The following is a 25,265-nucleotide window of genomic DNA, read 5'->3' as shown; positions in this document are numbered from 1 at the left end:
CCTTCTCCTGCTTGCTCCTCTGAAATGCAGACTGGTCCGGAGAACCAGCGTCACTGCTCTGATCTTTGATGTTCCTTCCCTTTTTAATCCACATAACTGCTGCTGATGATGATGATTCTTGCTTCCTACAGATGCCCCATCTCTTCATTCTCTGTCCTTCCTCTGATTTTAGCTGAATTGTTTCATTATGCTGCCTTAAACCCCAGAAGCTTTCACACATTCCCCAAGTGCCTCTACCTCTTAATTACAAACTCTAAACCCTCATTTTTGCCCACTGCCGCTTTTCCCCCTGGGGTCTGAGGGTTTTGGGGTTTTTTGTCCTGTCTGAGAACTGTACCCCCTTGGGAAAAGGTTCATTTTTGGGGGAGTGGTGTGAATGCAAGGGCTGCACACCTGGTGTGCAAGAGCTGAGTGCAGAGGACAAAGCTCATTCTGCAGTGGTGCTGGGAGCTGCTGTCTCTCAGGAGTAAGAGCATTCAGGGGACAGAGCTGGCAGCTTGCTCAGGAGCTCTGTGCTTTCCCTCTATTGACACTTCTCAGTTTGCTTGGCATCCCTGGCAGGGCAGAGCTGCTGGTGCCTGATGAGAGAGCTGCCTGCTCACTGCAGCAGAGCACACTGGAAACTTTTAGGAAAGATTAAAAAAATATATAATGTTTTATTCTAGGGGAAAAAATACATGTAATCATTTTTTTACCTGTCACGCTTGCCCAGTAATGTTAAATACTGATTTAAATGCATTTTCCAAGCAGACAAGAGCTTTCTCATAAAAGCCTATGCACCTTCACATTAACAGTCATTTTTACACAAAGCTTTAAAAAAAAACCTCAAGAATAAATGGAGATTTCCCCCCTAAGTGTTGAAATAGAATTGAGGGATTCTATTAAAAAAAAAAAAAAAAAAAAAAAAAGGCACATTTAATTATTTTTCTTTAATTCTTTTTATTTATTTCTTTTTTTTCCCCTCGCTGGTTTTTGTTTTGTGGTGTTGATTTTTCACTGTCTAGGAAACTGGCTTGGTGGTGATGACTGACATAGTCAGCCTGAACCACAGGCAGAACGGAGGGATGTACACAGACGAGGCTGTCCCAGCCTTCCAGCCGCACACCGGCACCTTGGTGGCCACCATGCATTCCAAAATAGCACCAAGGTAACGTTTGGGGCTTAATATCTCTTGTCTGGGATACTCCTGGCTGGTTTTTTTCTCTATTCTCAGCTATTTTCCACCTCTGTGCCCCCAGGTTTAGACAAGGCGGTGATGGGGAAATTCCTCCGACAGCTTGGTAGATGTAAACCAGTTTTGACTGACATTGCTTTGTTAAATTTAAATTAATTCTGGGAAGATGACGTATGCAAAGAGTCCTAAATTATCATTTTGAGGACTATTTCTTTGCGATTTGCTGTGAATTTCTTGGAATGTTTGCAAGCTCCAGCTGTTTTTGCAGAGTCACTCGTTGCTCACGGTTTGGACCATTCAGCTGGAGGTCAGAATGAATGGAACGAGGGTTTGCAGGAAGGGAAGGATGTGGAGTAGTAAAAGTGATGCTGCACCTGAGGATGGACATTCCCTCTGCATCCTGAACTTCCTGGAAGCCTCTCTTGGCAGAGGAAGTTCTGGGGTTAGTTAAGAAATAGATAATGAAGCATAACAGGTATAGAAAAGCTTATTTATATTATGAAAGGATTAGAAATCCAGACAATTCAAAGAGAGGGGATGCAGGAGGATGCAGAGTAGTGGCTGTGGTAACTGCAGCTGGAAGCCACGCGTTGCATTCGTTCCCCCCGATTCCATTTGGTGAAAGAATTTGCATCACAAACCAGTTTTATTTTAGATTACATTATCTCTGCTGGTTCCAAAGGTTACCTTACTTGTACCATTTTCTTAGATTCTTGTTTCTGCCTGCAGAGTGTGTGTGCACACAAAGGGATTGTTTCAAAAGGCTGTGTAATTTGTGTTGTGAGTGATCACTTATTCACTCCTTAATGAGTCTGCCCCAGCCAGAGCTTTGGTCATGTGAGCCAGAGTCGGGTGATAACTCTGATTTATCAGCGGCTGCTGAAAGGATCTGATTAAATGAATCAATTTGCAAGGATTTATTTCTTGTTCTAGCAGAGCAGAGAAGAGGAAAAGAACCTTCTTCCCTGAGACGTGGATTTGGCACTGCCTCAATGTCAGGTATTGACATTAATTATATCCAGAGGGTTGTATTCTCTTCAGCCACAGAAAAAAAAGCTCTTTAAAATCTAATGAGTTGCACTGGCATTTTCTGATTTTTTAATTTTTTTTTTAAATTATTTTCCCACTCTTGTCGTCGTTTTCCTTCATTATCACTTCAACCTTTGTAATATTTCCTCTGGTTCTGAAGTGTGTTCCCTTGCTTCAGGCTGAACCCGTCAGTTGTGTCTACATCGATTCTCTATTGATTGCTTTTCAAATTTCACAGAGCTCTTTATTCTCTGTCATCTCTTGCAAGATCATCTCCCCCAGACCTCAATCTGCTGCCTCATAAATCCTGGCTTCCTCTGGGTACAGCTGGAACTTTAAAAAAAAAAAAAAAAAAAAAATTACTAAAGTGATAACTAATCTGTCCCACAACAGCACATCTAGGATAATTTGAAGCAATTATTAAAAGGCTTCTCCAGGTTTGCAAGTAAACTTCCTTCTCAATAGGTGATTGTAAATTAAATTTGACAGGGACTTGGAGCAAGTGTATTCAAATCTGTTCAATTGAGCATGAAATATGCTTTGTAGAAATACACAAAGAATTCCAGAAGTGCCCATTTGGGCCTCAGCAAGCTGGGGCAGTTAATTATAAGTGGGAGAGTGTGGAATAAAAAGTTGCAGATTGCATTTTCTCCACTTCATTTCATTAGAAACAACTGAGTTGGAGCATTCTTTAATTTCCAGTCTCTTGAACGGGAAGAATTTATTTTCTTTTTTTTCTTCTACCATTTATAATTATAATATATGATCCTTAAAAAAAAAAAAAAAAAGGAAAGAAAAAGGAGAAAAAAAAGAAACAAAAGCCCCATGTCAACTTCCCAAACCAATTCTAAAAATTCCTGGAGCCTGGCTGGAGGGTCTAATGGCTGGAAATGAGTGTGTACTTTGGCCTCGTGCCCAGAAGAGTAAGTGCCCTCATGTGTGAAAATAATGTTAATGCTGGTTATGGGCTGAATTCCCAGTGGAAAGAACATCAGCTGCAACAAATTGTCCGGTTAAACAGGCTGGAATATCGCCAGTCCTGGAGCCAGGACACCTTCTCCTGCCTGCTCCTCAGGGCTGAGCATCAGCTGCAAAGCTCCAGCTGGGGTGAGCTGGAACCTGTCTGCTTAAAAGGAGTTCAAATAACTGCAATCTGTAAGTAGGTTTAGATTTGGAGATTGGGATGAAATCTTTCTCTGAGGAAGAAGAAGCCCTGGCACAGGGTGCCCAGAGCAGCTGTGGCTGCCCCTGGATCCCTGGCAGTGCCCAAGGCCAGGCTGGACAGGGCTGGGAGCAGCCTGGGACAGTGGGAGGTGTCCCTGCCATGGCAGGGTGGCACTGGATGGGATTTGAGGTCCTTTCCAACCCAAACCATTCCATGTTTCTATTATGACACAAGGGCATTTCCCAAAGCTTTTCCCTCTGGACTTGGAGCTGGTGGGACCACATTCACCAGCCAGTGCTTGGAGTCTGACTGAACTTACAAAAAGCTCAGTGATCTCCACTTTTTATCCTTTTAACCCTTTCCCTCTGTCATACAAACACAGAGGTGAGGCTCTTGTGAGCTCCTGGACCCCTGACAGCAACAACAGCTTCAGGCTCACTGAGAATTCGCTTAGAGGGGCGAAGCAAAGGAGCTTCCCTGGAGCCTCAAGTGTGCACAAACTTCACCCGAGCAGCAGTGGGAGGGCAGCCCTTGGGTGTGCACCAGGCACCTCTGCAGCTCAGCTGTCGTGCTGGACACTCGCAGAGCTCCTCCTGAGGATCTCCCATCCTTGTTTTCCGTGCCCCCCAAATCCTACAGAGCCGGCAGCGTGCGTGTCAAGCTCTGGGGGATAAATAAGAACTTGAGAAAAAAACAACCTGAGGGTGTACTCACAACTGCACCAATCATCCTGCCAGCTGAGCCATGAAATAGCTTTTGTTCTTGCGTTAGAGGAAATGTTTTCTGTTCCAGGCAGGGCCAAAGCTGCTTTGCAGGAGGGAAATAGCAAAGTCTGAAGAAAAAAAACCTAATTTCTATTATTATAAAGCATGGAAGGGATACCGGGTTTGTGATATCCCATTGTGCTCTGCACAGGGAAGCGAAATGCTCAGAGAATGTATTTTTAATAATTAATTTCAATCCTCATTGAGAGAAAATGATAGGTTTGGAGATTTTCTAAGTCAGTCATTCCAAAACTGAGCAAATCAACATTTTGGTTTCTGAATCAAAATAAACAGTTGCTGGACTGGATGTTTAGAAAGTTTCTCATTTGTCCCTGTGTTCAAGCTGGGTCTGCAGTGTGGCAATGGACACAGGGACAAAAACCACTTTTATTTCACTAGCTGTTAAATCAATTATTGTTGATTTTATCCTGGACTTCGGTCTGGGATTATTTCTCGCCTTTCTTTTTAGGTTTTGGGGTTTGTTTCAGAGTTTTGTTTAGTTTTTTGGGTTTTGGGGTTGTTTTGTTTTTTGGGGTGTTTTTTTTACTCAGCGCAGACATTTACCTCTAAGAAAAGTGACTTGGAAATGGGGCTGCAAATGGGGTTTTTAACCCCGGAACAATTTGTGTTTTGCAGAAGTAACTGTTTGCTTTTCTGCTGCTTATAAATATTGGTAGGTCTCAAAACCAGTAGAAAATACAGTAAATATATACAATAAAGTGTGTGTGTGTGTATATCTATATATATTAAAATATATATATAGATATACACAGTAAAAAAATGACCTTTTGTAAAGTTCAAAGCAGAAGATGCTATCTTATAAATCTGGATCCGGAACGAATCCCCCAGAACGCTTGGGGACTTGGTTAAAAATCGCTTAATTAACGTGCCCGAGCCGATGTGTCCCGCGTTCCCTTGGCAGCGAGAGCTCGGGGGAAGCCCAGCTGCAGGTGGAGGTGCCCGACTCCATCACCACGTGGATCACGGAGGCCGTGGCTCTGGCTGAGGAGAAGGGGCTGGGCATCGCCCCCCAGACCGAGCTGAAAACCTTCAAACCTTTCTTCATCGACTTCACGCTGCCCTACCGCGTCATCCGCGGCGAGCAGACCAAGATCCCCCTCACTGTCTACAATTACCTGGCCGTGTGTGCGGAGGTAAATGTCGCTTTTTATCCTCTCTTTCCTGTCAGAGTCGGGATTAAATGCTCAGGAGAGGGTGTTTGGTGTTTGGACTCAGATATTTAGTAGTTCTTATCGATGTTACAGTCTCACAGACCGTGACTTCTAAGGAACAAAGTAAAAAACGGCCCCTATCTCTTTCTCTACAAGGTTTTTAATGGATAAACTGCCCAATTATGAAATGACACCTATACTGTTTTTACTTTTAACCCAATAACCAACCACCCTTGGCCCACAGTGTGGACTTTTCTACCCAATTACAAAATCCCACTGAGACCCATGAAGAAGGAGGTGAAAAAGGACTGGCCTACACCCTAAAACCTCCATCTTGCTATATATATATATATATTACTATATTCTAACCCCTTAAACCCTAAGTGATATCACACACTTCTATTAAACTCCACACCCACAATCCCAGCGCTGTCACTCAATTTTGGAAGCTGTTCCACAGCCTCAGGCCAGTGCAGGATTTTTTTGGGGGGGGGGTCAGTGCCTGTCAGCACAGAAAGTCTGAAATTCTCAGTGCCCAGGGTTCCAGCAGCTCAGTTCCCACTCCTGCCTCACTTCTGGGTTCTCGCCACGGCTGGAGAGTGACCTGCCAGGCAGGGAAGGTGTCAGCCTAGCAGAGAGGTAAGCTCAGCAGAGATGCTTTGAGAAGAGAAATATTGGGGGGTTTTTGACTCAAATAAATGTCACAGCTTTATTTGTTTTTAGTCACGTGTAGTAGGCTGAACTGTCTTGCAGCACTTCAGAAAAGCAAATGATGAGGGAGGCAGGGAAGACAACTTGGAGTCTCATGCTGAACCACAGAGAATTTCCTTCATAATTAAAAAGCTCCCAAAAAGAGTTTATTTTGAAGGAATTCTTTTTCCCAAGAAATTCCATTTCCCTTGATGTTTTCTGCTCACACTCCCCATCTGCCCAGCTCCAGTAACATCTCCTAGAAACACTTGTAGGATTGCTGAGCTGAAAGCACCGCTCCCACTCAAATCCACGGCTAGAAACTTTGAAGAACGAATCATCTGCATTCTTTGACTTTTATGAAGAACTCTGTGGCTTTCACACCATTCACACAGCTCAGCTTGGCTCACCTTTCCAATAAATGACATTTCCACAACTTCCACAGGTCCACGTGAAGATTTCTGTCCCAAAAGGCATCAAGTTTGTCGGGCACCCTGGGAAGCATCACCTGACCAGGAAGAAGTGTGTGGCCCCTGGGGAAGCCAAGCCCACCTCCATCGTCCTGTCCTTCAGTGAGCTGGGCCTGAGCAACATCACTGGTACTCGCAACTCAAACACAGCTCCTCGGTGCCTGGAGGGGTTTTACAAATGTTTCTTCTCATTCTTCTCTCAGGAGAAAATTCTTATTTCCCTGTTGCCCCAGTTGGTTCCTTCCACTTGCTGCCAGCTTGGTTTTTCGACCCCGTTTGTTGTAGGAACAAATTCCCTGCCTGGGGTGCGCAGAATTTACAAACAAACATCAGGACCTTCTCTGGTCATCAGTTTTCCTGTAGTGATGATATTTGCTCACGCAAGGTTGGGCCTGTTACATTTCCCTGAAGAGATCAGCGGAATTTTTTAAACAAGAGAATAACAATAAATTCTGTGAAAATAATCCCAGTAAAAACTCCGCAACGCCCAAAACCAGGAAAGAGTTTCTCTGTTGCCCCATTGCTGTTCAAATATTGCCTAGTTTTAGATGTGATCACTCGAATATGGATAAAGGGAATATGAGAGACAGGTAATTACAGTCCTTGATGTGCTGTTAATCAGCTGCTTCTAATTAGTTTGGATCTCTTTAACTTCTAGAGATCTTCCTGTCTCAGAATCTCTGCTGCTTTTCCCTTCTGTTTCTCAGCAAAAGCTTTTGCCTATGGTGGGACCAGCTGCTGTCAGGAGGGGATGCAGACCCTGAAGAATGGCAAACACTCAGAGGATTCTTACCTGGACAAAAGGACCCCTGTGGGCGTGGATTATGTTCGAAGCAGTGTCATTATTGAGGTGAGAAAACACGAATTTAGGATAATTCGGGGGAAAAAAATTGCTCGCGCAAATTGTGAAATCAAACGTGAATGGGTTTATAAAGACCCTCAAGTTGATTTGTGGTGTGTTAGGGAGATTGGAAATAATCAGCTTTAGTGGGACTTGTACAGAGAGAGCCTGTTGGAGCTCCTCTGGTGAATTTTCATCATTGCTCAGGAGAAAAAGCAATGGAAATTTCATGGGATAAGCTTGCCCTATTAATCTAAGAACTGTGATAAATGGAATCTAAGAACTGTGATAAAATGGAATCTAAGAACTGTGATAAATGGAATCTAAGAACTGTGATAAAACGGAAGGTTCTCTGGCAGTGGTTAGCACTGCTCCAGCTAACAGAACGCAGAGCCATCACTTTTCCATGAAGGATACAAAGCACTGCACGGCAGCAAAAATAATTCCTGTATTTTCCAAGTAAAACTGGAATCTGTTCCTGCTCATCCAAGCCCTGTGGTTTATGCGTGGATTTCTGTCTTTCTACAGCCAGAGGGACTGTCCAGAGAATACACCTACAGTGTGTTCTTCTGCCCAAATGGTAAGTTCATGGTTTGAATGAGATATTCAGTTTGTTTGAATCAGTTTTAAAAAGAAGCATTTGGCTTCATCTCATTAGGAAAAAAAAAAAGAAAAAAAAAAAAAAAAATCTCTGTTTCCGTTTCTCTGTGATTGATGAGTTATGGTGTGTAGGAAGAACTTGTAAATAAAGAGTCTTTCTTGCCTGGCTGGCTAATTATGAATTTGCTCTAACTGCCCAAGTGATTTCTGGAAATGGCCATTAAATTCCTTTACTTTATGGAACAGTTTAAGTATTCAGCACTGTGGACAGTAACTGGGACTGTACTTTATTTTCAGCTGGTGTTTGAAGATTCAGTTCTGGAATCAGTCTGTCCTTTCTGCCAGAGATTTGGATAGCTCAGAGCTGGCTCCAGTAGCTAAACAGAGATGCTTTTGACCACTGGATTAGAACTGAAAAATCACTTGCTGAGTTCATAAGAAATTCAGCTGAACAGTTTGAAGGATTTTTCTACCTTGAAGGGGGTAAAAATAAAACATGAGAAGAAACATCCATGTGTCTTAATACTTTACAAGAAGCTGGAAAACAAACCCCGTGTACTTATGAAAGGCCTGTTTGAATTTCAGTTATCCACCAGCCGTTATTTTTGATGTCTGTAAGATGCGCTCTAAATTCTTACAACATTCCCTTGTTTTTCTGACTAGAGAAAATCCACATTTCCACGCCTAACAAATACGAGTACCAGTACATGCAGAAGCCAGCCCAGATGAGCCACTTTGACATTGCTGTGAAGGCCCACAACGATGCTCACCTGGCCCTGTCCTCTGGCCCCCACGACATGGCAGAGATGACGGAGATCGTCATCGGGGGACAGCAAAACACCAAAACTTGGATTTCCAGCAGCAAAATGGGAGAGCCAGTGGCCAGCAGGGACACACCTGGCATCCTCTCCTGGGATGAGTTCCGCAGCTTCTGGATCAGCTGGAAAAATGGAGTTATCCAGGTATGGAATTCCCGTGCGTTGGTCTGGAAGTCCCTTTTTAAACAGAGTTCGAGCACACACGGAGCAGTTTTTCCTTGCTGTAGAAGGAAAACTGCTGTAGTTTTTCCTTCCTGTTGCCTTTTCCCTCCGAAGCCCTGCTCAGGTGGTTGTGATCAGGACAAATCTGCTTTTGCCACCCTCGTGTTCTCAGCACTTTTGGTGACGAAAGCCTCGAGGGCGAAGCCTGTGGAATTCTCATTGAACTTCCTTGGATTGCTTTGTGGGTGGGGAAGAGAGAGGCATTGCTGCAGCTGCAGTGCACATCTGAGCTGGGAGGTGTCCCAGCACACGGGGCAGAGTGACTCCACCTGCGTGGGCTCTCAGAACTCCACGGTTGTGGGAAATCCAGGCACGGAAAATCCTCAAAACCTCGAGCGTGCAGCCTCAAACACAGAAATGAACACGGGGTTCGACCTGAGACCTTGGAAAAGGCTTCCAGCTTTAAAGACCATAAGCAAGAACGTGGGTTTGTAGTGTAGATATTGAGCTAGGCAGTGGAAAGTTTGAAGGTTTTGAAGTTTGGCTATAGAAGTAATTACAGAACTAGTGAAAAAAGCTCTAAGGTGTAGCAAGTGGGTTTGTGCATCATTGGATGATTGGTTAAGGTCCACATTGTGGTAAGATGTGTGAGACACTTTAATTAGATTGGTGTGAGAGTAGAAACAACCTTTGTGGCAGTAGTTTATTGTCTAATAAACCTTTAAAACACCTTGTAACTGGCGCTCTTGTGGCCACTGCCCATGGACTACGTTCTTTTGGCCTGTGAGGTGAAGACGTTCTCACTCCTTCATGAGACTGTAGAAGACAAGAGAGATAAATCAAGATTCAAAGAGTATCTCAGTGCTCCCATCTCCCTCAATATCCTGATACATGGTCTCTTGTCCCTTTCAGGTTGGCCACGGTACTCGGGTGCTAAACGAATCTATTATTGTGGAGTGGACAGTCCCCAAACAGCTTGAGGTGAAGTACATTGGCTTTTCCACAGGCTGGGGGTCAATGGGAGAGTTTAAAATTTGGAGAAAAGAAGAGACTGATGAAAATCACAATGAAGCATTTACTCTTGGAGTTCCCCACAACATAATTCCAGGATCAGAAAGAGCTACGGCTTCAATAATAGGTATCAATTATCAGGAGGTATCACTTAGGTACCCGTTATCAAATGTGAGCAGATGCTCCAGCTGTTACTTCTGACCGGGGCTTGAGTAATGCACACCAGATAAAATAGTCACAGGCTCTTAAAAAGTTTTATTGCTGCTTAATTCTGGGGCAGATAATTCCTTGGGTTTTCTTTGTCTCTTGTCTGAAGCCTGTTTGGGTTGACAGCGGTTTAAATTTTGTGCCACATGAGGGGTTTTGCAGGGGCACTGTCTGTTACAGTTCGTGGTATTTATTTCATTGCCATCCTCATCACAAGCTGTGCTGTGTTCTAAACTGGTCTAAACTGGGAAGCCATGGCTAATCAAAGGCTGAAGTGTGGAATTTCTTCAATCCAACAAAAGACTGAGGGGCTAAGACTTAACAGCTGAAGGACTTCCCGCTTACGCCACAGCTTATTAAAGCTGACTCCGGGGCAGCCAGGAGGCATTAGTGCAGTCAGGTGGGGGTTGATCAAAAAACACCAAAAGGAACCTGAATGACCTGATCCTGAGCATTTCCCCTCTTTCTCAAACAGGAGATGTGATGGGCCCTACTCTGAACAACCTGGACAACCTGCTGAGGTTGCCCTTTGGCTGTGGGGAGCAGAACATGATCCACTTTGCCCCCAATGTCTTTGTCCTGAAATACCTGCAGAAAACCAAGCAGCTCAGCCACGAGGTGGAGGTTGAAGCTACCGACTACCTCGTTCAAGGTAACTCCTTACAATTAAATTTACAGCTGGAGAAAAGGCTTTGAGGTAATAGTTTTTGCTTCACGTGTCACTTTTTCTAACCAGGAGCAGCCCAAGTTTTTGAGGGTTCGTCAGTTCTTGCAGGATAATCTCACAGTCTGACAGATTTTGATGGCAAGATGTTTTCCCTTGATACATAACCTGTGTTTCCCTTCGGTAACTCCTAGTTCAGATGTTTATTGATTTGTCTCTATCTCTTTTTCCTTAGCTGATTTCTAAACATTTTAGAAAGTAAAGGGAAATGAAATTTAGTAAAAATCTGTATATTTAGGGGGTTTTGCCCTATTCATAAATTCAAGCCTTAAGTCACTAGAGCTATGGCTCTTCTGGACTTTTTTTAAGCAGTGTTCTCTTAGTAACGGTATACCAAAAATCAAAATTTAGTATCCAAATAGTTAAAAGCCTTCATTACACAGCTCTAGGTTATCTGTCCTTTCAGTGTCCTGTCCTGCTTTACAAAAAGCTCAAAAGCTTTTTTTTATCCCCACTGTTTTTCTCAGCATTTGCTTTGGGGAGAGCCACGTGCAAAATAGTTTTATAACTAAGTGCAATTCTCAGGACAAGTAAGAATTCAGAGATCATTAAAAACGAGAGCGACCCAAAGGGACAAAGCTCTCTTGTGTATGAGTCAGACAATAATCATGTCATGAAATCAGAGGTGACAGGGTTAGGTGGTACTCCTCTGAAAATATAAATATAAAATGTAATATGTGAGATATTTCTTGTGTTCAGCAGCAAAAGCCCAGTGCTGCTTCCTCTGCCTGGCTCCAGTCATTTCACTTGTAATTTTCTGTGCTTGCTGGGAGCAGTGAGGCAAAGGGAATTTGTTAATGGCCCGAGTCAGTGTTTCCTTTGCAACATCATTTGCTTTTGTTTCTTTTTATGAATCTGCAAACCTTCCAGGTTTTTGGCTCCAATCCCTGCTTGCTAATTAACCCTTACGGAAGAAACCCCCGAGGGTTTTAAACCCTTCTGTGTTTACTGGAGCCCTGCCAAGTAGAAGGTTTAGATGGGAAATGCTCACTCTAGAAGTTTTTGTGATTTAGCAAGCCAGAAAACTTCTTCATCCCTTAATCATCCATCATGGAAAATGCTGATACCCAACAATTCCTGTGTATTCCTTTTTCTTCTTTAAAAGTGGCCTGAGCTAAACCAGTCGGTATTTTTTCTGCTTTCTCACAATAAAAAAAATTTAAAAAAGCAGGTGAAGAGGGGAAAACTGGAGAGGGGAATTTCTTCAGTGAGCCCCAGCATCCAGAGGAGTGTTTAGGAAAGAGGAGGGTTCAGAAGAGCAAGCAAGACATAAAGTCTGTGCCACTCACAGCCAAAAGCAGAGAAGAATAACAGCAAGAGCAATGAAGTGTAATTCAGAATCACAGAAGATCCTGGGTTGGAAGGGACCCACTGTGATCATCGAGTCCAGCTCTGGGGTGAATGGCCCTTAGAGGGGTCAAACCCACAGCCTTGGCAGCACTGGCACCATGAACATTCAGACAGAGAGGAACAGAAACAATGAGAAGTGTGATACAAAACATTAGGGCTGAACGTGTCCATTTACACACCGGACATGAACACTGAGGAGCTGTTTAAGCAGGAAGTGCTCAGTAGTAAATCATACCCAAAGGCTGCAGGGGGGAAAAAAAGGCAATTTAATTTAATTTAATATCTATTTTTTGGAGGAAATAAAAAAAAATAATACCATTATTTAAGCTTTCTGCCAGGTATTTGTACCTATCCCACCAACCCCAAAGATGTGGTGGTTACAAGAGCATCATCAGCCTCTAGGTTTTCATTCCTCCCACTTTTCAGGCCAGTCCCTGTGGGCACTGGGGGGCTACAGAGCAACTGGGGAGCGTGGGAGTCATGGGCAGCCCCTCCTCAGGGATTGAGGAGCTGCCTGGATCCGCAGGGGTCAGCAGGGAAACTTCACCTCCGGAAATGAAACAAAATCCCACTCCCATAAAAACGTCACGTGGCATGGAATAAAACACCTGCTCCTGTGCTGCAGAATTCTGCAGGCATTAAATGTCTTTTTTTGACACAATCTTCTTGCAGGTTGGACTCCTCCTTAGCAGAAATATCCATCCTGGAGGGTTTGACTCCAGTGGGTGCTCCAGAGCTCTGTGCAAGTGTGCTCTGTGTATCCATCCACGTGGAGGCTTTGCTAGGATGGGCATGGTTGTAGACAAACAGGATTGAGAAGCAAATAATTTTCCTACTAGGGAGAGCATTTCCACTCTTTTTTTTTTTTTTTTTCAACCTCAGAAGACATTCCAGGAGAGAGTTTTTATCTTCAGCATCCACCTTGTTCATAATGATGTCTAAAAGCAGCCTTGGGACAGCCCTTGCAGCTGGGAGGTGCTCACGTGCCCTGAGATCACAGCTGTTGTTTTTATGTTACGTGAAGTTGTTCCAAGCAACAGCTTTGGGAAAAGCCTGAGTCCAGCTGTAATGTCACAGGCAAAACTTTTTCATTTCTAAATGGAAGTAAAATGGAAGGAGAGCGGCTGTGTGCTTAAGTAAAAACCTTTTGATTATGCACTTTTTTTTTTTTTTCAGAGAAGTATCAGATTTTTAGCATTTGCAGTGTCCAAAAGGCAGGAGCTGCAGTGTCCCAGATGTTATCCTGAGCAGATTTCTGGATCAACTGCACACAGAGCTGGCTCTCGCTCACAGCAGAATAAGAAGCTGCCTCGGGCAGCAGAATCCCTTACACGTGTTCCAGATGTTCTGAATCTTCATTCACTTCAAATAGTGGTTTTTCTCTGTGTGAGGAGATTTTGGACTCCCCCAATTCTTTTGTGATTTCCAGGCTACCAGCGCCAGCTGACCTACAAGAGGCAGGATGGCTCCTACAGTGCTTTTGGGGAGAGGGACTCATCAGGGAGCATGTGGTGAGTGGCTGTTTAAAACGGAGTTGGAAACGTGCTAAGGGCCTGCTAAACAGGAAAAATGCACAATTGCCTGGGAAAGAGGAGTGATTTTCCAGCTTCTCTCGTGGTATCACACGCCGTGGAGAACAGAAATAGCAATAATATTTAGTGGCTAGAGAATTGCTCTACAGTGCTGCTGAGGGCTCTGACTCCATTAGGTGATGTGTGGTAGGTGATTCAGGACTCAGGAGCTGTTAAGAGAGTTAAATCTGTCAATTGCTCCAGGTTTCAGGCACCAAGCTGTAGTTTAGGATCATATCTACAATTGGAGTAGCAATTAGGGGATGTTTAAGCACCCAATTCCCTTAGGGATGGAGTTTTACCTGAAGCAGGTACAGGGAAAGGTTCTGTCCCTACAAGTGGCAGAGGCTTCTATCAGGGTAGGTAAAAAACCCACCAAAACCAACCCCAAACCCCTCAAAGACATCTTTGTACCATGGGTTGGAATCCTGGTACCTCCTGGACGGAGCAGGGTGGATTTGATCTCTGGGAATAAGGGCAGGACTTTCAGAGCCAGGAGAGGCAGGAGCGTGAGCCTGCAGGGCCAGCTGCTGTCCCCACAAGGCTGCCAGGTTCTGTGACATCAATCCTGAGTGTCAGCACCCCCAGGGCTCAGCTCTGCAGACCCTGGCCTCCATCCCTCTGCTCCATCCCTGGCTGGGCTTTCACAGGTTCCCCTCCCCAGCTCCAGGACAGGGAGCTTCCATCCCAGCCCCTGCATGTGAGATACGGTGACACAGAATTACTCAACGCTCCAAAAATCCCCTGCCAGGCAGCGGTGTTTGCTACCCTCCCATTCCTCGGGGGCTTGTAAATGCAATGACTCAATCCCCCTGAAGCTGGCCAGTGCTCACACTTGTTGTCAGAGGTTTAGAATTCCAAAAACACTTCTGGTGCTTTCTTAAGTCTTAATTCTGTATAAAGTGTAACGCAGCTTCAGGCTGGAGGAAAGGATCTGGATTTCTTGTGAGAAATATATCGATTCCTAATCTTAAAATATTGATTCTTAGCTTAAAAACTTTAGTAATTTGGGGTAGAAAAGAGCTATATTTCAGAGTGTGCCACAATTATGGCAAATACACCTTTGAGTTCCACTTTTCAATTTAGCTTGTTGACCTTTAATCCTTTTCTTATCCGAAGCCTGGACAGTGTTTCAGTGGTTTTGTGTCCCATGAGCATTTTAACAACAACATTTAGTGTTTCCCAACAAGATTTCTTTTTTTTCAATTTGTGCTTTCTAAGAATATAGGGTTTTTTTCCTTACAGGTACATTATTCTGAACTTGTTTTCTCAGCAAAGATGGTTAATTCATTTTTGCAGGTTAACAGCTTTTGTCCTCAAGTCCTTCGCTCAGTCTCGTGGGTTTATTTTCATTGACCCCAAAGAACTGACAGCTGCCAAAGACTGGATCATCCAGCACCAGAAAGAAGATGGTTCTTTCCCTGCTATGGGCAGGATACTAAACAAGGACATTCAGGTAAAAACCACACAGCATCAACTTGCAGCAAGGATATTTTTAAAGTTATTATCAGAGCATGAAGTGATGCAGTTTGAATGTGAATTTTGCACTTGGAAGGCTGGAATGCTACAGGGAGAACCAGGGGAATTTCAGTTATAAAAGGTCTGTCAGAATGTGTCTGTGGGGTGCAAAGCAAGGTGTGGAGTCTTACAAAATACTGCATTAAATGTGTCCTGGCTCCAACCAGTGTGGGCTTGACTTCCTGAATTTTGTACTCCTTGCATGCAAAGAAAACAAATTTGATGATGCTTCAACTTCTCCTCTAGTTCTAACTCATCCTTTGTATTACTTCAAAGTCCCTTTTTTTTTTTTCTCCAGCGTCCTTTTCTCTAGTTTTCATCCAGTGGTTTGTGTTGTTTGCCCTTCCAGGGTGGGATCCATGGGAAGATCTCCCTGACAGCTTACGTGGTTGCATCTCTTCTGGAAACAGGTGTCACTTCTGAGGTAACAAAAGCTCGGTTGAAACAGCTCCAAAAATTCTTTCTATTCTGTTTTTTCTAAACTTTGTTTTGCTGCTGTTTGCCTTCAGAGGTTCTGCGCTCTCTAGGATGACAGCATCCAGGGAAGAGAGGCTGCTGGAAAGCTTTGGGACTGTTCTGCAGTTCAGGAATCTGTTCTGATGTTGTTCAAAGTGGTCTCCCACCCTTCAGCCACCAGCTCGTGATTATTCCACCAGAGCAAAACCCTTCCCTGCAGCCCCATCCCTCAGCCTCTCCAAGAAATTACTGCAAAAAGAGTTTTCTGCCTCTTAGCTTCAAGCTGTGAGTGCAGCCTGTGCAGATCCTGGTCTCCTGCCCGTGGAGACTCAGAAATCCTGGCTTGGTGCTAAAAGCAGTTTAACTTGGGGATCCAGAGAGCTCTTGTGGTCTGGTTTGGCTGCAGTGGCCAAAATGCTACTGCTGTTAGATTACAGTGCCTTTGGAGAGCTGAGCTGCTGCAATGTGCCGGATTGAGGGCTCTGGAGAAAAATCTTTCTGTTCTTTGCAATGAGACAGAGCAGGAACAATGCAAAAAAAGAGAAGCAGCTGCGTAGGAACAGCCAATTGCACTGGGGAAAAAAACCCACCCAAATTTCCAGTACAACTGGTGTTTTAGGGATTCCTCCTTAAAACCCCTGGCAAAGCTGTGCTCCTGCCCTCGGATGTGTTTCTGCCAGCAGGAAGTTCCACTCGAACTGAGATGTTTAGATAAGATGATGGTGACACATTCCCACTAAGTAGGACTGGGAGGATGCTCCCTTGCAGATGTTCCCTTGCTCTTCAGCCAAGGGAGAGGGCAGTGGAGGCTGTGCTGGGCAGAACTGTGCACGGGGAGGTGAAAAGAGGAGGTGAAGTGGAGGCTGCAGCATCTCTTGGTGATCTGCTCTCGCACAAAAAGCTCCATTCAGGTACAACCCCGAGAGTTTGTGGAGCTGTCAGAACAGCCAGTGCCCATGCAGGAGCTGTGACACCCTCAGCACTCCTCATCCATCCCTGGCGAGCCTGAGGGGTGAGACCAGGCTGCTGTTGCAGGCAGATGTCCCCAAACCCCCTGTCCTCGTTGGAGTGGAAGGTTTTCAACCTTATTAAAGATTCAGAAAACCCTGCAGAGCTCTCCGAGTAACTTCCTGCCTCCCTGTCAGCAGTGTCCCCCTGTGAGCAGTGATGTGATGCTCTCCCTGGGCTGCTCTGTGTCAAGGCAGCCCCAGCAGTGCAGTTTCTGTGCATTCTAATGGTTTTCCTGGAGGAGATTTGTGAGCGCTCCTAATGATCTTAGCTAGGAAATGAGGAAGGGGAAGGTTAGTGCCACAGGGAAATCAAAGGAAACCAAATTACATCAAGCCCAATTAAATTGCTTCTATAAATTATCAGAGCCACGTTCCTGCGTGGTGAGGTCATTGGGGGAGTTAATAAAACATGTTTGTTGGCTGCAGGGACCCCTGGGAACCTTGGCCTTTATTATCCTCTGGCGTCTGCCAGACGCTCCGGAGTGTCAGCAGCACAATCAAACCTCCAGAGCAGAACTCGCCCCTGCCCTGCTCATCTGCTGCCTTGCAGGGCCACGGAATTTCTTCAGCTTTATGGGGGGAAAGTGTGGCTCAGGGTCAGCCTAAATCATTCTTGCTCTGAACTCTGAACCTTTTTTTTTTTTTTTTTTTCCCCCCCGAATTTTTGATGCATGGCTTTTCTTGGGGAAAGGAAAGTGTCAATGCCATTCTGCAGAGGGCAAGATGCATCTTTCTGAGTTCGTTGGGGGGTGGGGGGGGGTTGTTGTTGTTTTTGTTTGGATTTTGTTGGTTTTTTTCTGCTTGTTTTATTTTTGATGGGCGCGATGTAACGAAAAATAAAGCAGCTCCAGCTGCTGAGAGTGGGCACATCTGTCTGGGCTCTTTCCCCCTGTGAATGCAGGAAGAGAGAACGGCTGTTGACAAAGCAAAACACTTCCTGGAGTCCAACCTGTACTCGGCAGAAGATCCCTACACCACTGCCCTGAGTGCCTACGCGCTGACGCTGCTGCACAGCCCGGCCGCGGCCGTGACGCTGCGCAGGATGAACAGCATGGCCATCACCCAAGGTAGGAGCTGCAGCCCCTCCCAGGAGCCCCCAAACACAGCCTGCTGCTGCATCTGAGCTGCTGGAGAGGCTGGGAGCTGGCAGCTGAGGGATTCCTCAGGGCACGCTTTGGCTTTGTAAAGCGATGGCGCTCCTGGCTCTCTCCGGAGAAGGCTCCACGCGTGGGGCCGATGCTGAAGGAAGGCAGGAGCAGCAGAATCACAGGATGTCCTGAATTGCAAGGGACCAGCTCGTGAGTGGATGGCCCACACAGAGATCAGAGCCCTGGTGCTCAGCAGCGCTGGTCTCTAAGCAGAGTGATTTCCAGCCGTTCGGAGGCTCTGCAGTGCTCTGCTCGCAGGGACAGAGTTTGCCCTGTAACACCTCACGTCCCCTGATGGTGTATTTTAATCCCAAATCCAAGAATTACCTCATTTGTCACACTGAATCATCTCTGTCATTCCAAAGGGAGCCCCTTGCCCAGGGACTGGGTGTCCAAAGGGAGGGGACAGTGCTGCTCAGGGCACAGAGCCCATGCAAAAGTGGCATTTGGCTTTTCCCATGCGCAGAGGCTCAGCTGCACTCCTGCTCTGGTAACACCCTTGTCCCACTGCCCTCCTCTCCTAGATGGTTTTACACACTGGAGCCTCACAGGAACCCTTGTCACTGATGAAGACACCTTCATGGGATTTAATGATGGACTCTCTCAATCAGGTAATTGGGAGCTGCAGCGCAAAGGCAGAGAGGAGGGGAGGGGCTGCTCGTGCTGCAGTGAATTGTTTATAAAATACAAAGTGTTCTGAAATTGTCACTGAGCCAAGGCAGGGTCCAGAGAAAAGAGAGCTCAGAAAAGGCAGGCAGCATTATGCTGAAAGAATGAAAGAGAGACAGAGCAAGATGTGGTTTTTCAGCCCCAGCTGTCTCATCAGCTTTATAAAGTCAGAATCCCATGTGGGTCTCACTCTTCTGTCAAGGAGTAATAATTCAAAATGGAAATCTGAGGGAATTCAAACTTATTTAATTTTAGAGATATTTATTTTTTGTTTTCAAACTGACATAAGGATTGTATCACCAGTCTCTGACACTTCAGCTGATTTTCCTAGACTTTGGCTGTCAAAGCCACAGAAACACTGGATGATCTGTAATTTTCACGCCACTAAAAGCCATTGACTCTTTGGATATGATGTAGGTGCAGCAGTGTTCAAGAGGGATCTGACTGGATGTTGTACAAGAATCCCTAGGGCAGGACAGCAGAGCAGGACTGGAGTGGGAGGGGAATTACTTGTGGGATACAGTCAAGTGGAAGGAGTTTCTCTATTTTGTGAATATCTTTATTTTTGGTTGTCTATTGCATGAAGGGAGGTTTATGTTGAAAGCAGAGATATCTCAGGGAGGTGAAGCACCTTGGGTGCAGACATTTGAACTTCCCTTTCCCTGTGTTTATTTCTACAGGCTCTTAACTTTTTAGAATTATTTTTCAGATAGTAAATATTCATAGAACTATCTCTAGACCTGCCTGAATTCTCACTTCTAGTTGGTATTTTTATTTTATTTTATTTTATTTTTTAATTCATCCCTCTTTCAGTTGTCTCTGCAGAAGTGGAAATGACATCTTATGCCCTTCTGACCTACACACTCCTGGGAGACGTGGCCTCTGCACTCCCTGTGGTCAAGTGGCTCTCACAGCAGAGGAATGCACTGGGAGGATTCTCATCTACTCAGGTGAGCTGCCTCTGGAAAAGGTAGCCTGTGTTGTCAATTGATCCAGGAATGCAGAGTTTCCATCTTCCTGACAGATCTTGTTTATGTTCTGGTGAGAAGAAAATCTTTCCAGTGCTCTTCACTGCCTCCTCCTTGGACTGGTAATTTGAAAGGAACCCAGACTTTGTCCTCACAGGTGCCTTTGATAGGAAAAGTGAGCAGAACCCGATGTTTCTTTTGCCACGTGAATTAATAAGGAAGATTCTGGCACCTGGAGCTGAGCAGAGCTGTTTGGGAGTTTGCATTCTCCACTATTCTGATTTCTCCCTCTTCTGGCCCCCAGGACACCTGTGTGGCCCTGCAGGCTCTGGCTGAATATGCCATCCTTTCTTACGTTGGAGGAGTCAACCTGACCATTTCCTTGGCTTCCACTAACCTGGACTACCAGGAGACTTTTGAGCTCAACAAGATGAACAAAAAAGTCCTTCAGACGGCTGTGGTAGGTGGTTTTGTGCAAGCAGAATTTTAAAGCAATCCACGTGGGCTGGGTTCTGAGTGAGGGCTTGGATCAGTGGTGGTAAAAGCAAAAGTTAAGCACTGAGACCTGTGGGACTTTCTGTGGGTTTGTGGCAGGATTCTGCTATGAAGGAGACAGCACTCCTAATTAAAGGCATTTTTCACCACGACCAATGCCTGGCGTTTCTTTTGTGCTGCCGTTTGTCTCTGCCATTTTAAGTGCAGGTGGTGAAGAGACTAAGCCACTCTCACTCCACTTCTGCAGCGTCCTTTATACAGGGATTTTGTACAGAAGAGAGCTAAATGTAATATTCATTTCCATTCTGAGTGCCGTGTCTTGTCTGTGTCTCACCTGTGCGCTCTCCCCAGATCCCCAGCATTCCGACAGGGCTCTTTGTCAGTGCCAAGGGGGAAGGCTGCTGCCTGATGCAGGTAAGCTTGTCATGGGGCTGCAGGAAGCCTGGGAGCAGATGAACTCTAACCTCGCAGCCTGTTTGCTGCTTTTGGAATCCCACTGTGCTGCGAGGAAGGACTTACCCTTAGAATGTCTCTCCAAATATTTCTATAACGTGGCGTTGCCGTAATTCAGGCAGTGAGTGACTGTAGCAGCTCTGGTAGAGCTTGCACAGAGATATAACTCTGTGGTAAAGCCTCTATGGCTGCTATTCCCCCCTCTGAAGAGACCCTGTGTCTGTGCTGCTCCTTTTGGGACGCTTGTGGGCACTCGGAAACCCTTAAAAACCCCACCCTGACGCGCTCTGCTCTCCCCTCTTCCCGCTGCAGATTGATGTCACCTACAACGTCCCCGACCCCATTGCCAAACCAGCCTTCCAGCTGCTGGTGAACCTGAAGGAGCCCAAGGCCGAGCAGCACCTGCCAGCCCCGGCCCCCCTGAGCTCGGGCTCTGCCGGCCAGAGCCGCCCCCGAGCCCTGCACAGGGACAGAGCCCTGGGGGACGACGAGGACCCCGCCTCGGACCAGGACCACCGCGAGTACAAGGTCATCCTGGAGACCTGCACCAGGTGGGGCGTGGGGAGGTGGTTCTGGGAAGGCAGCTGGAGGCGGTGCTGAAGGCAATCCTGCCCCAATTACCGCAGCTGCGTTAATTGTTAGAGTAGGAGCAGCCTTGCCAGCAGAGCTGTGGGTGGGATGAAGGGGAGTTCGCTGGTAAGGAGGGCAGCTGGAGCCGCTTGCAGTTTGCTGGCTGTGCCGTGGCGAGGTGGAGACGGGAGGTTGTGCGATGGGAGGTTTTTATCTTCTTTTCTTCAGGTTAGAGCCGGGATTAGTGCGCAGGAGTCGCAGTTTTGCGCTCAGATGTTTATTAACATCTTAGATGTTTATTAATTCTGATCTGTAGTAGTCTCACGAGTCATGAGCTCTAACAAAGTAGAAAATGGTGGTGCCTCTGACTCTTTCCAAGGTTATTTAAGTGCTAATTACCCAATAACGAGATGACACCTGTATTATTTATACTTTTGACCCAATAATGGCCACATAAGCCTGCAATGGGGACCTTTTTCACCCAGTTAGAAAAAACCACCCCAAACCAAGAAAAAGGTGAAGAAGAAGGACTTAGACAATGCCTCCATCTTGCCCCATATATCACTGTATACTAAAACCTTAAATCCTGAGTTTTCACCCTGTGAGATCACACAATACCATTCAAACTCCACACGCAGAGCCCCAGCGCCATCACTCAATTTTGGAAGCCTGTTCCATGGCCTCAGGTCAAATGCAGTGCCTGACTGAGGGTCAGTGCCTTTTAGCACAGAAAGCCTGAAATTTTCAATCTCCAGGGTTCCAACAGCGCAAGGGACAGCCAGGGTAAGACACTGTGCAAGGGACAGCCAGGGTTAGGTGATAGGGACAGGGAGGACTGAGCCAGAACTGCAGAAGAAGAGAGAAGAAGAGCTGAGGTATTTAATCTGCAGACCAGCTGCTGGGATAAATGGATAGACCCTGAGAGCTGCGTGGAGCTGAACAATGTCACTGTGCCGTCCTCTTCTCCCCCTGCCCAAGCCCTCAGCCTGTTTCAGGGAGAGGATAAAATTCTCCACTCCTGTCAGATGCTGAGGAGGCTGCCCTGCACCAGCGCAGCCTCTCTGCTGATAGCTCTAAAAAACTTCTGCCCTGGGAATTGCTGGAGCTAAGACAGAAATTTGAGAGGAAGCCCAGTGCAAGGAGATGGATTGCTTGGAAAGGAAACAAAAGCAAATGAAATCTTCCTTTCCTCCCCTTCTTCCTGTAATGATGCTCTCAGCTCCATCATCATCTTTGCTCGGGCAGTGTGGAGAGAGGAGTGCAGCTAAGGATGACAGCTGAGATATTTTGGGGCTGTTCTCAGCGTCTAATGAAGTGTTGTCATGCCCAGTGACGTCCCTGGGGCACTTCTGAAGGGTTGGGGAGAACACAGGGTGGAAAAGAGAAAGCTGTGATAAATGACAGAGACCGGGGAAATGCAGGCAAAGGGATCGTGTGCGATTTATTAGGGAGTGTGGAGCGTGGAGTTAGATGGGAATTAACGAGGTTTAGTGTCCCTGGGAGCCCTGGAGTGCCTCACCCTGAGCCAGCTGGCTCTGTCCCCAGGCCACCTCATGCTACCGTGGGCCATGGGCTGGGGTGTGGCCGTTCACCACCCCTGAGCTGAGGGGCTCCAGAGAGAGGGGGGCCCACAGGAGCCAGCTCAGAGCTGGCAAATTTGGTGCTGGAAGCTGTGGAGCTGCGTTTTCCCAGTGCTGGGCGTGAGCTGGTGAGCTCAGGTGGTGCCCAGCAGACAGGTGAGCTGCCAAGGAGGGAGGGCTGGGAGCTGCTGGCAGCGCAGAGAAAAGGAGCCTTGTTCTGGGATTGCAGGAGCTGCGTTGGGATGGACACTCCTCTGCCATGCTGCAGGAATTGAGAGTTTTGCAGTGGCCCCGACAGATTTTCTCTCCATGCCTTCCTCTGTGGGTTTTTTTGATAACAACTCAGTTTTAGAGGGGTTCCTGAGTTTTCTGTTATACTCTAGAGGATGATACAGGCAGTGAACTCTGTAACACCAGCGAGGCAGTGACTTCACTCGTTAGCAAAAGCCCTTTCCTCAGTGTCAGGGTGAAACAGCCATTCATGAAACCCCAGGACTGAATGACCTTGCCTGGTGCTGGGAATTAGCACCCCTCTCCCACCACAGTCCTTCTCCTCTCAGGGTGAAACAGAGGTTTTGTCCGCTCCAAGGGTTTATTTCCTTTTACCAAATGCATTTTCTCAGTCATTAATTGAGAAAGAAAGCAAGCAGCCCACAGGTGGCTGCATCCCTCTGTGCTCCAGGACATCTCCTACCCTCTCTGAGCTGGGCGTAACTTTGTTAAATAAAAGCAGAAAAGAGGATTTTTAAAAACCAAATAAACTGGCTTTCACTTCAACGAGGAGAGCCTTTTAATATGGTGGGATTTCTTTCTTCTGGAGCTGGTTTCTCCATTCTGAGCTGTCCATTTATCATCTTGGATCTGGAGTTTGTTCCCATTTTCTCTCTTTCTGTTCCCATGGGAAGATGGCTGCACTCTGGATCCTCAAACATGGCTGTGTTGGAAGTGCCTTTGTTCTCGGGGTTTCGGGCAGATATTGAGAGCCTGGAGCAGGTAAGGGGATGGGGATGGGATTGGGATGGGATTGGGATGGGATTGGGGTGGGATGGGATTGGGGTGGGATTGGGGTGGGATGAGGATCTCTCACTGGGAGAACTTCCCTTCGAGAGGCAAGAGGAGGCCATTGAGTGTCAGAGCACTGCCTTTAATTGCAGAAAAGACACAACTAAAATTAGGAAGGGGGAGGTTGGAGATTTCACTTGTCCAAAAAAGCTCTCTCTGAAATGAGGGAGCAGACGTCCTGAGCAGGCTGAGCAAACCCAACCCCGCCAAGCCAAGGTTTTCCCGAGCCAGTGCACAGTAATTAACTGAGACCCTTTGGAAAAGCTGAGGTGCAAATGTGCTCTAACAGGAGCTGTTTATGGCTGCTTAGTGGGCTGTGTTATCTCCAACATCTGGATCCCATTTCTTTGGAGGCTCTGTGTCTTGGAATTTTTTGCCTTTTTTTTTCCCCCCCCCCCCTTCTCTCTGGGAGAACATCGTGTTTCTTGCAGCCAAGCTGAGGTGGACAGAATGTGCCTCGTGCCCAGCCAGCCCTCCAGGGCAGATGAACTGTAATCTTGAGCTTTGCTTTATATTTGTATATATTATAATGGGAGCATTACATTCATTACGACTCATTACATCTTGTGGAACGCTGCATTCACTGCTGGGGTTTTATGCTGCAAAGATTTTTTTATTATTATTATTACTTTAAGAACTGTTTAACTGAAAAGGTATATAACATTTTTGCATCCTTGAGAGCTGGTAAAGAGCTAAAAAATATTTTGCCTCTAAAAGACCTCTTTTGTTAGTAACTTTATCTCATTGTACAAGGAAGGGATCTGAGGAAAGAATTTTAAAGTTAAAACTGTTGTGAAGTTTAATTTGATATTATGATTCAAGGAGGAGTGCACATTGCTGTATCTTCTCTGGATTTCACTTGATTTGGCTGATTTATAATTGAAACACCATTGCATTTTCTTGGAGGAAAAAGCCCTCTGGAGGGGTTTACAATCCATGTCAGAAGCTGCTGTCAGATGTCTCCTGGAGTGTCCCTGAAGCCACAGAAATTTTTGTATTAATCCCTGAGAAGCAATTCTATCCTTTCAGAACAGGGGATCAGATACGAAATGATTCCTATAAAGAGAAAGACTGAAGTTATTTATATCAGTTCACAAGCTGCACGTGGAGAAATCTGTTTTCAAAGCCAAGCATGTAAAATGGATCGGGTTTTATTTGCCTGTGAGTCTGATATTCTCCCTCATGCAACAAACTGAACGTGGCTGTTCAGGTGGGGCAAGGCCAGGAGTAGGAGTTCTGCAGCATCCCCATGGGAAGAGAAAGGAAGAAAATGAAAATGAGGTGAGGGTTTGGATCCTGCTTTCCCTCCTCTGCTGGAGGTGCTGGAGTGACAGTCATGTGCAGTGCTGTCAAATACATTCTCTTTCATAGTCATTCATGTAAATAAGAGCAGAAAAAAATATGGGTGAGAACCTGGCTTAGAACCAGAGGAGAGCTCAAAATGTCCCAGGAGGAGAACAACAGGATATCTTCATGGTGTTAAACCTACAGAATGTTCTGTGAGCAGAGGGAAAGGGTCAAAAGAAAGAGCACAAAGGGGTTTTCACTGCAGAAGAACAGGAGAGTTCTTAAGGAACATATCCCTGTA

The 25,265-nt window shown here is 45.9% G+C and overlaps 1 protein-coding gene across 9 annotated transcripts in view; it reads left to right on the top strand.

The window, feature by feature from the left end:
* Positions 1 to 25,265, top strand: part of CPAMD8 (C3 and PZP like alpha-2-macroglobulin domain containing 8) — a 57,819-nt gene that overhangs the window by 16,056 nt on the left and 16,498 nt on the right. For 7 of the 9 annotated variants that reach the window (XR_005704097.2, XM_040086738.2, XM_040086737.2 and 4 more), the window contains exons 18-36: positions 1,005 to 1,147; positions 2,108 to 2,173; positions 5,055 to 5,286; positions 6,440 to 6,593; positions 7,172 to 7,314; positions 7,834 to 7,885; positions 8,569 to 8,867; positions 9,798 to 10,023; positions 10,579 to 10,755; positions 13,607 to 13,688; positions 15,048 to 15,204; positions 15,616 to 15,690; positions 17,634 to 17,799; positions 18,405 to 18,491; positions 19,363 to 19,499; positions 19,822 to 19,977; positions 20,364 to 20,426; positions 20,778 to 21,016; positions 23,521 to 23,608. Coding sequence is in view for 8 of the 9 variants with exons in the window: in XM_040086738.2 (XP_039942672.1) it covers positions 1,005 to 1,147; positions 2,108 to 2,173; positions 5,055 to 5,286; positions 6,440 to 6,593; positions 7,172 to 7,314; positions 7,834 to 7,885; positions 8,569 to 8,867; positions 9,798 to 10,023; positions 10,579 to 10,755; positions 13,607 to 13,688; positions 15,048 to 15,204; positions 15,616 to 15,690; positions 17,634 to 17,799; positions 18,405 to 18,491; positions 19,363 to 19,499; positions 19,822 to 19,977; positions 20,364 to 20,426; positions 20,778 to 21,016; positions 23,521 to 23,608 (2,742 nt within the window). In the remaining variant the exon portion in view is untranslated. The remainder of the gene's footprint in view (positions 1 to 1,004; positions 1,148 to 2,107; positions 2,174 to 5,054; positions 5,287 to 6,439; positions 6,594 to 7,171; positions 7,315 to 7,833; positions 7,886 to 8,568; positions 8,868 to 9,797; positions 10,024 to 10,578; positions 10,756 to 13,606; positions 13,689 to 15,047; positions 15,205 to 15,615; positions 15,691 to 17,633; positions 17,800 to 18,404; positions 18,492 to 19,362; positions 19,500 to 19,821; positions 19,978 to 20,363; positions 20,427 to 20,777; positions 21,017 to 23,520; positions 23,609 to 25,265) is intronic. The other 2 variants (XM_040086736.2, XM_040086734.2) reach the window with 1 other exon arrangement.

Source organism: Hirundo rustica, chromosome 26 (assembly GCF_015227805.2).
Source record: "Hirundo rustica isolate bHirRus1 chromosome 26, bHirRus1.pri.v3, whole genome shotgun sequence".
In the NCBI taxonomy this organism is placed as follows: Eukaryota; Metazoa; Chordata; class Aves; order Passeriformes; family Hirundinidae; genus Hirundo; species Hirundo rustica.
Note: the sequence above shows the minus strand (reverse complement) of the source record. Positions and strands in the feature narration are given on the sequence as shown.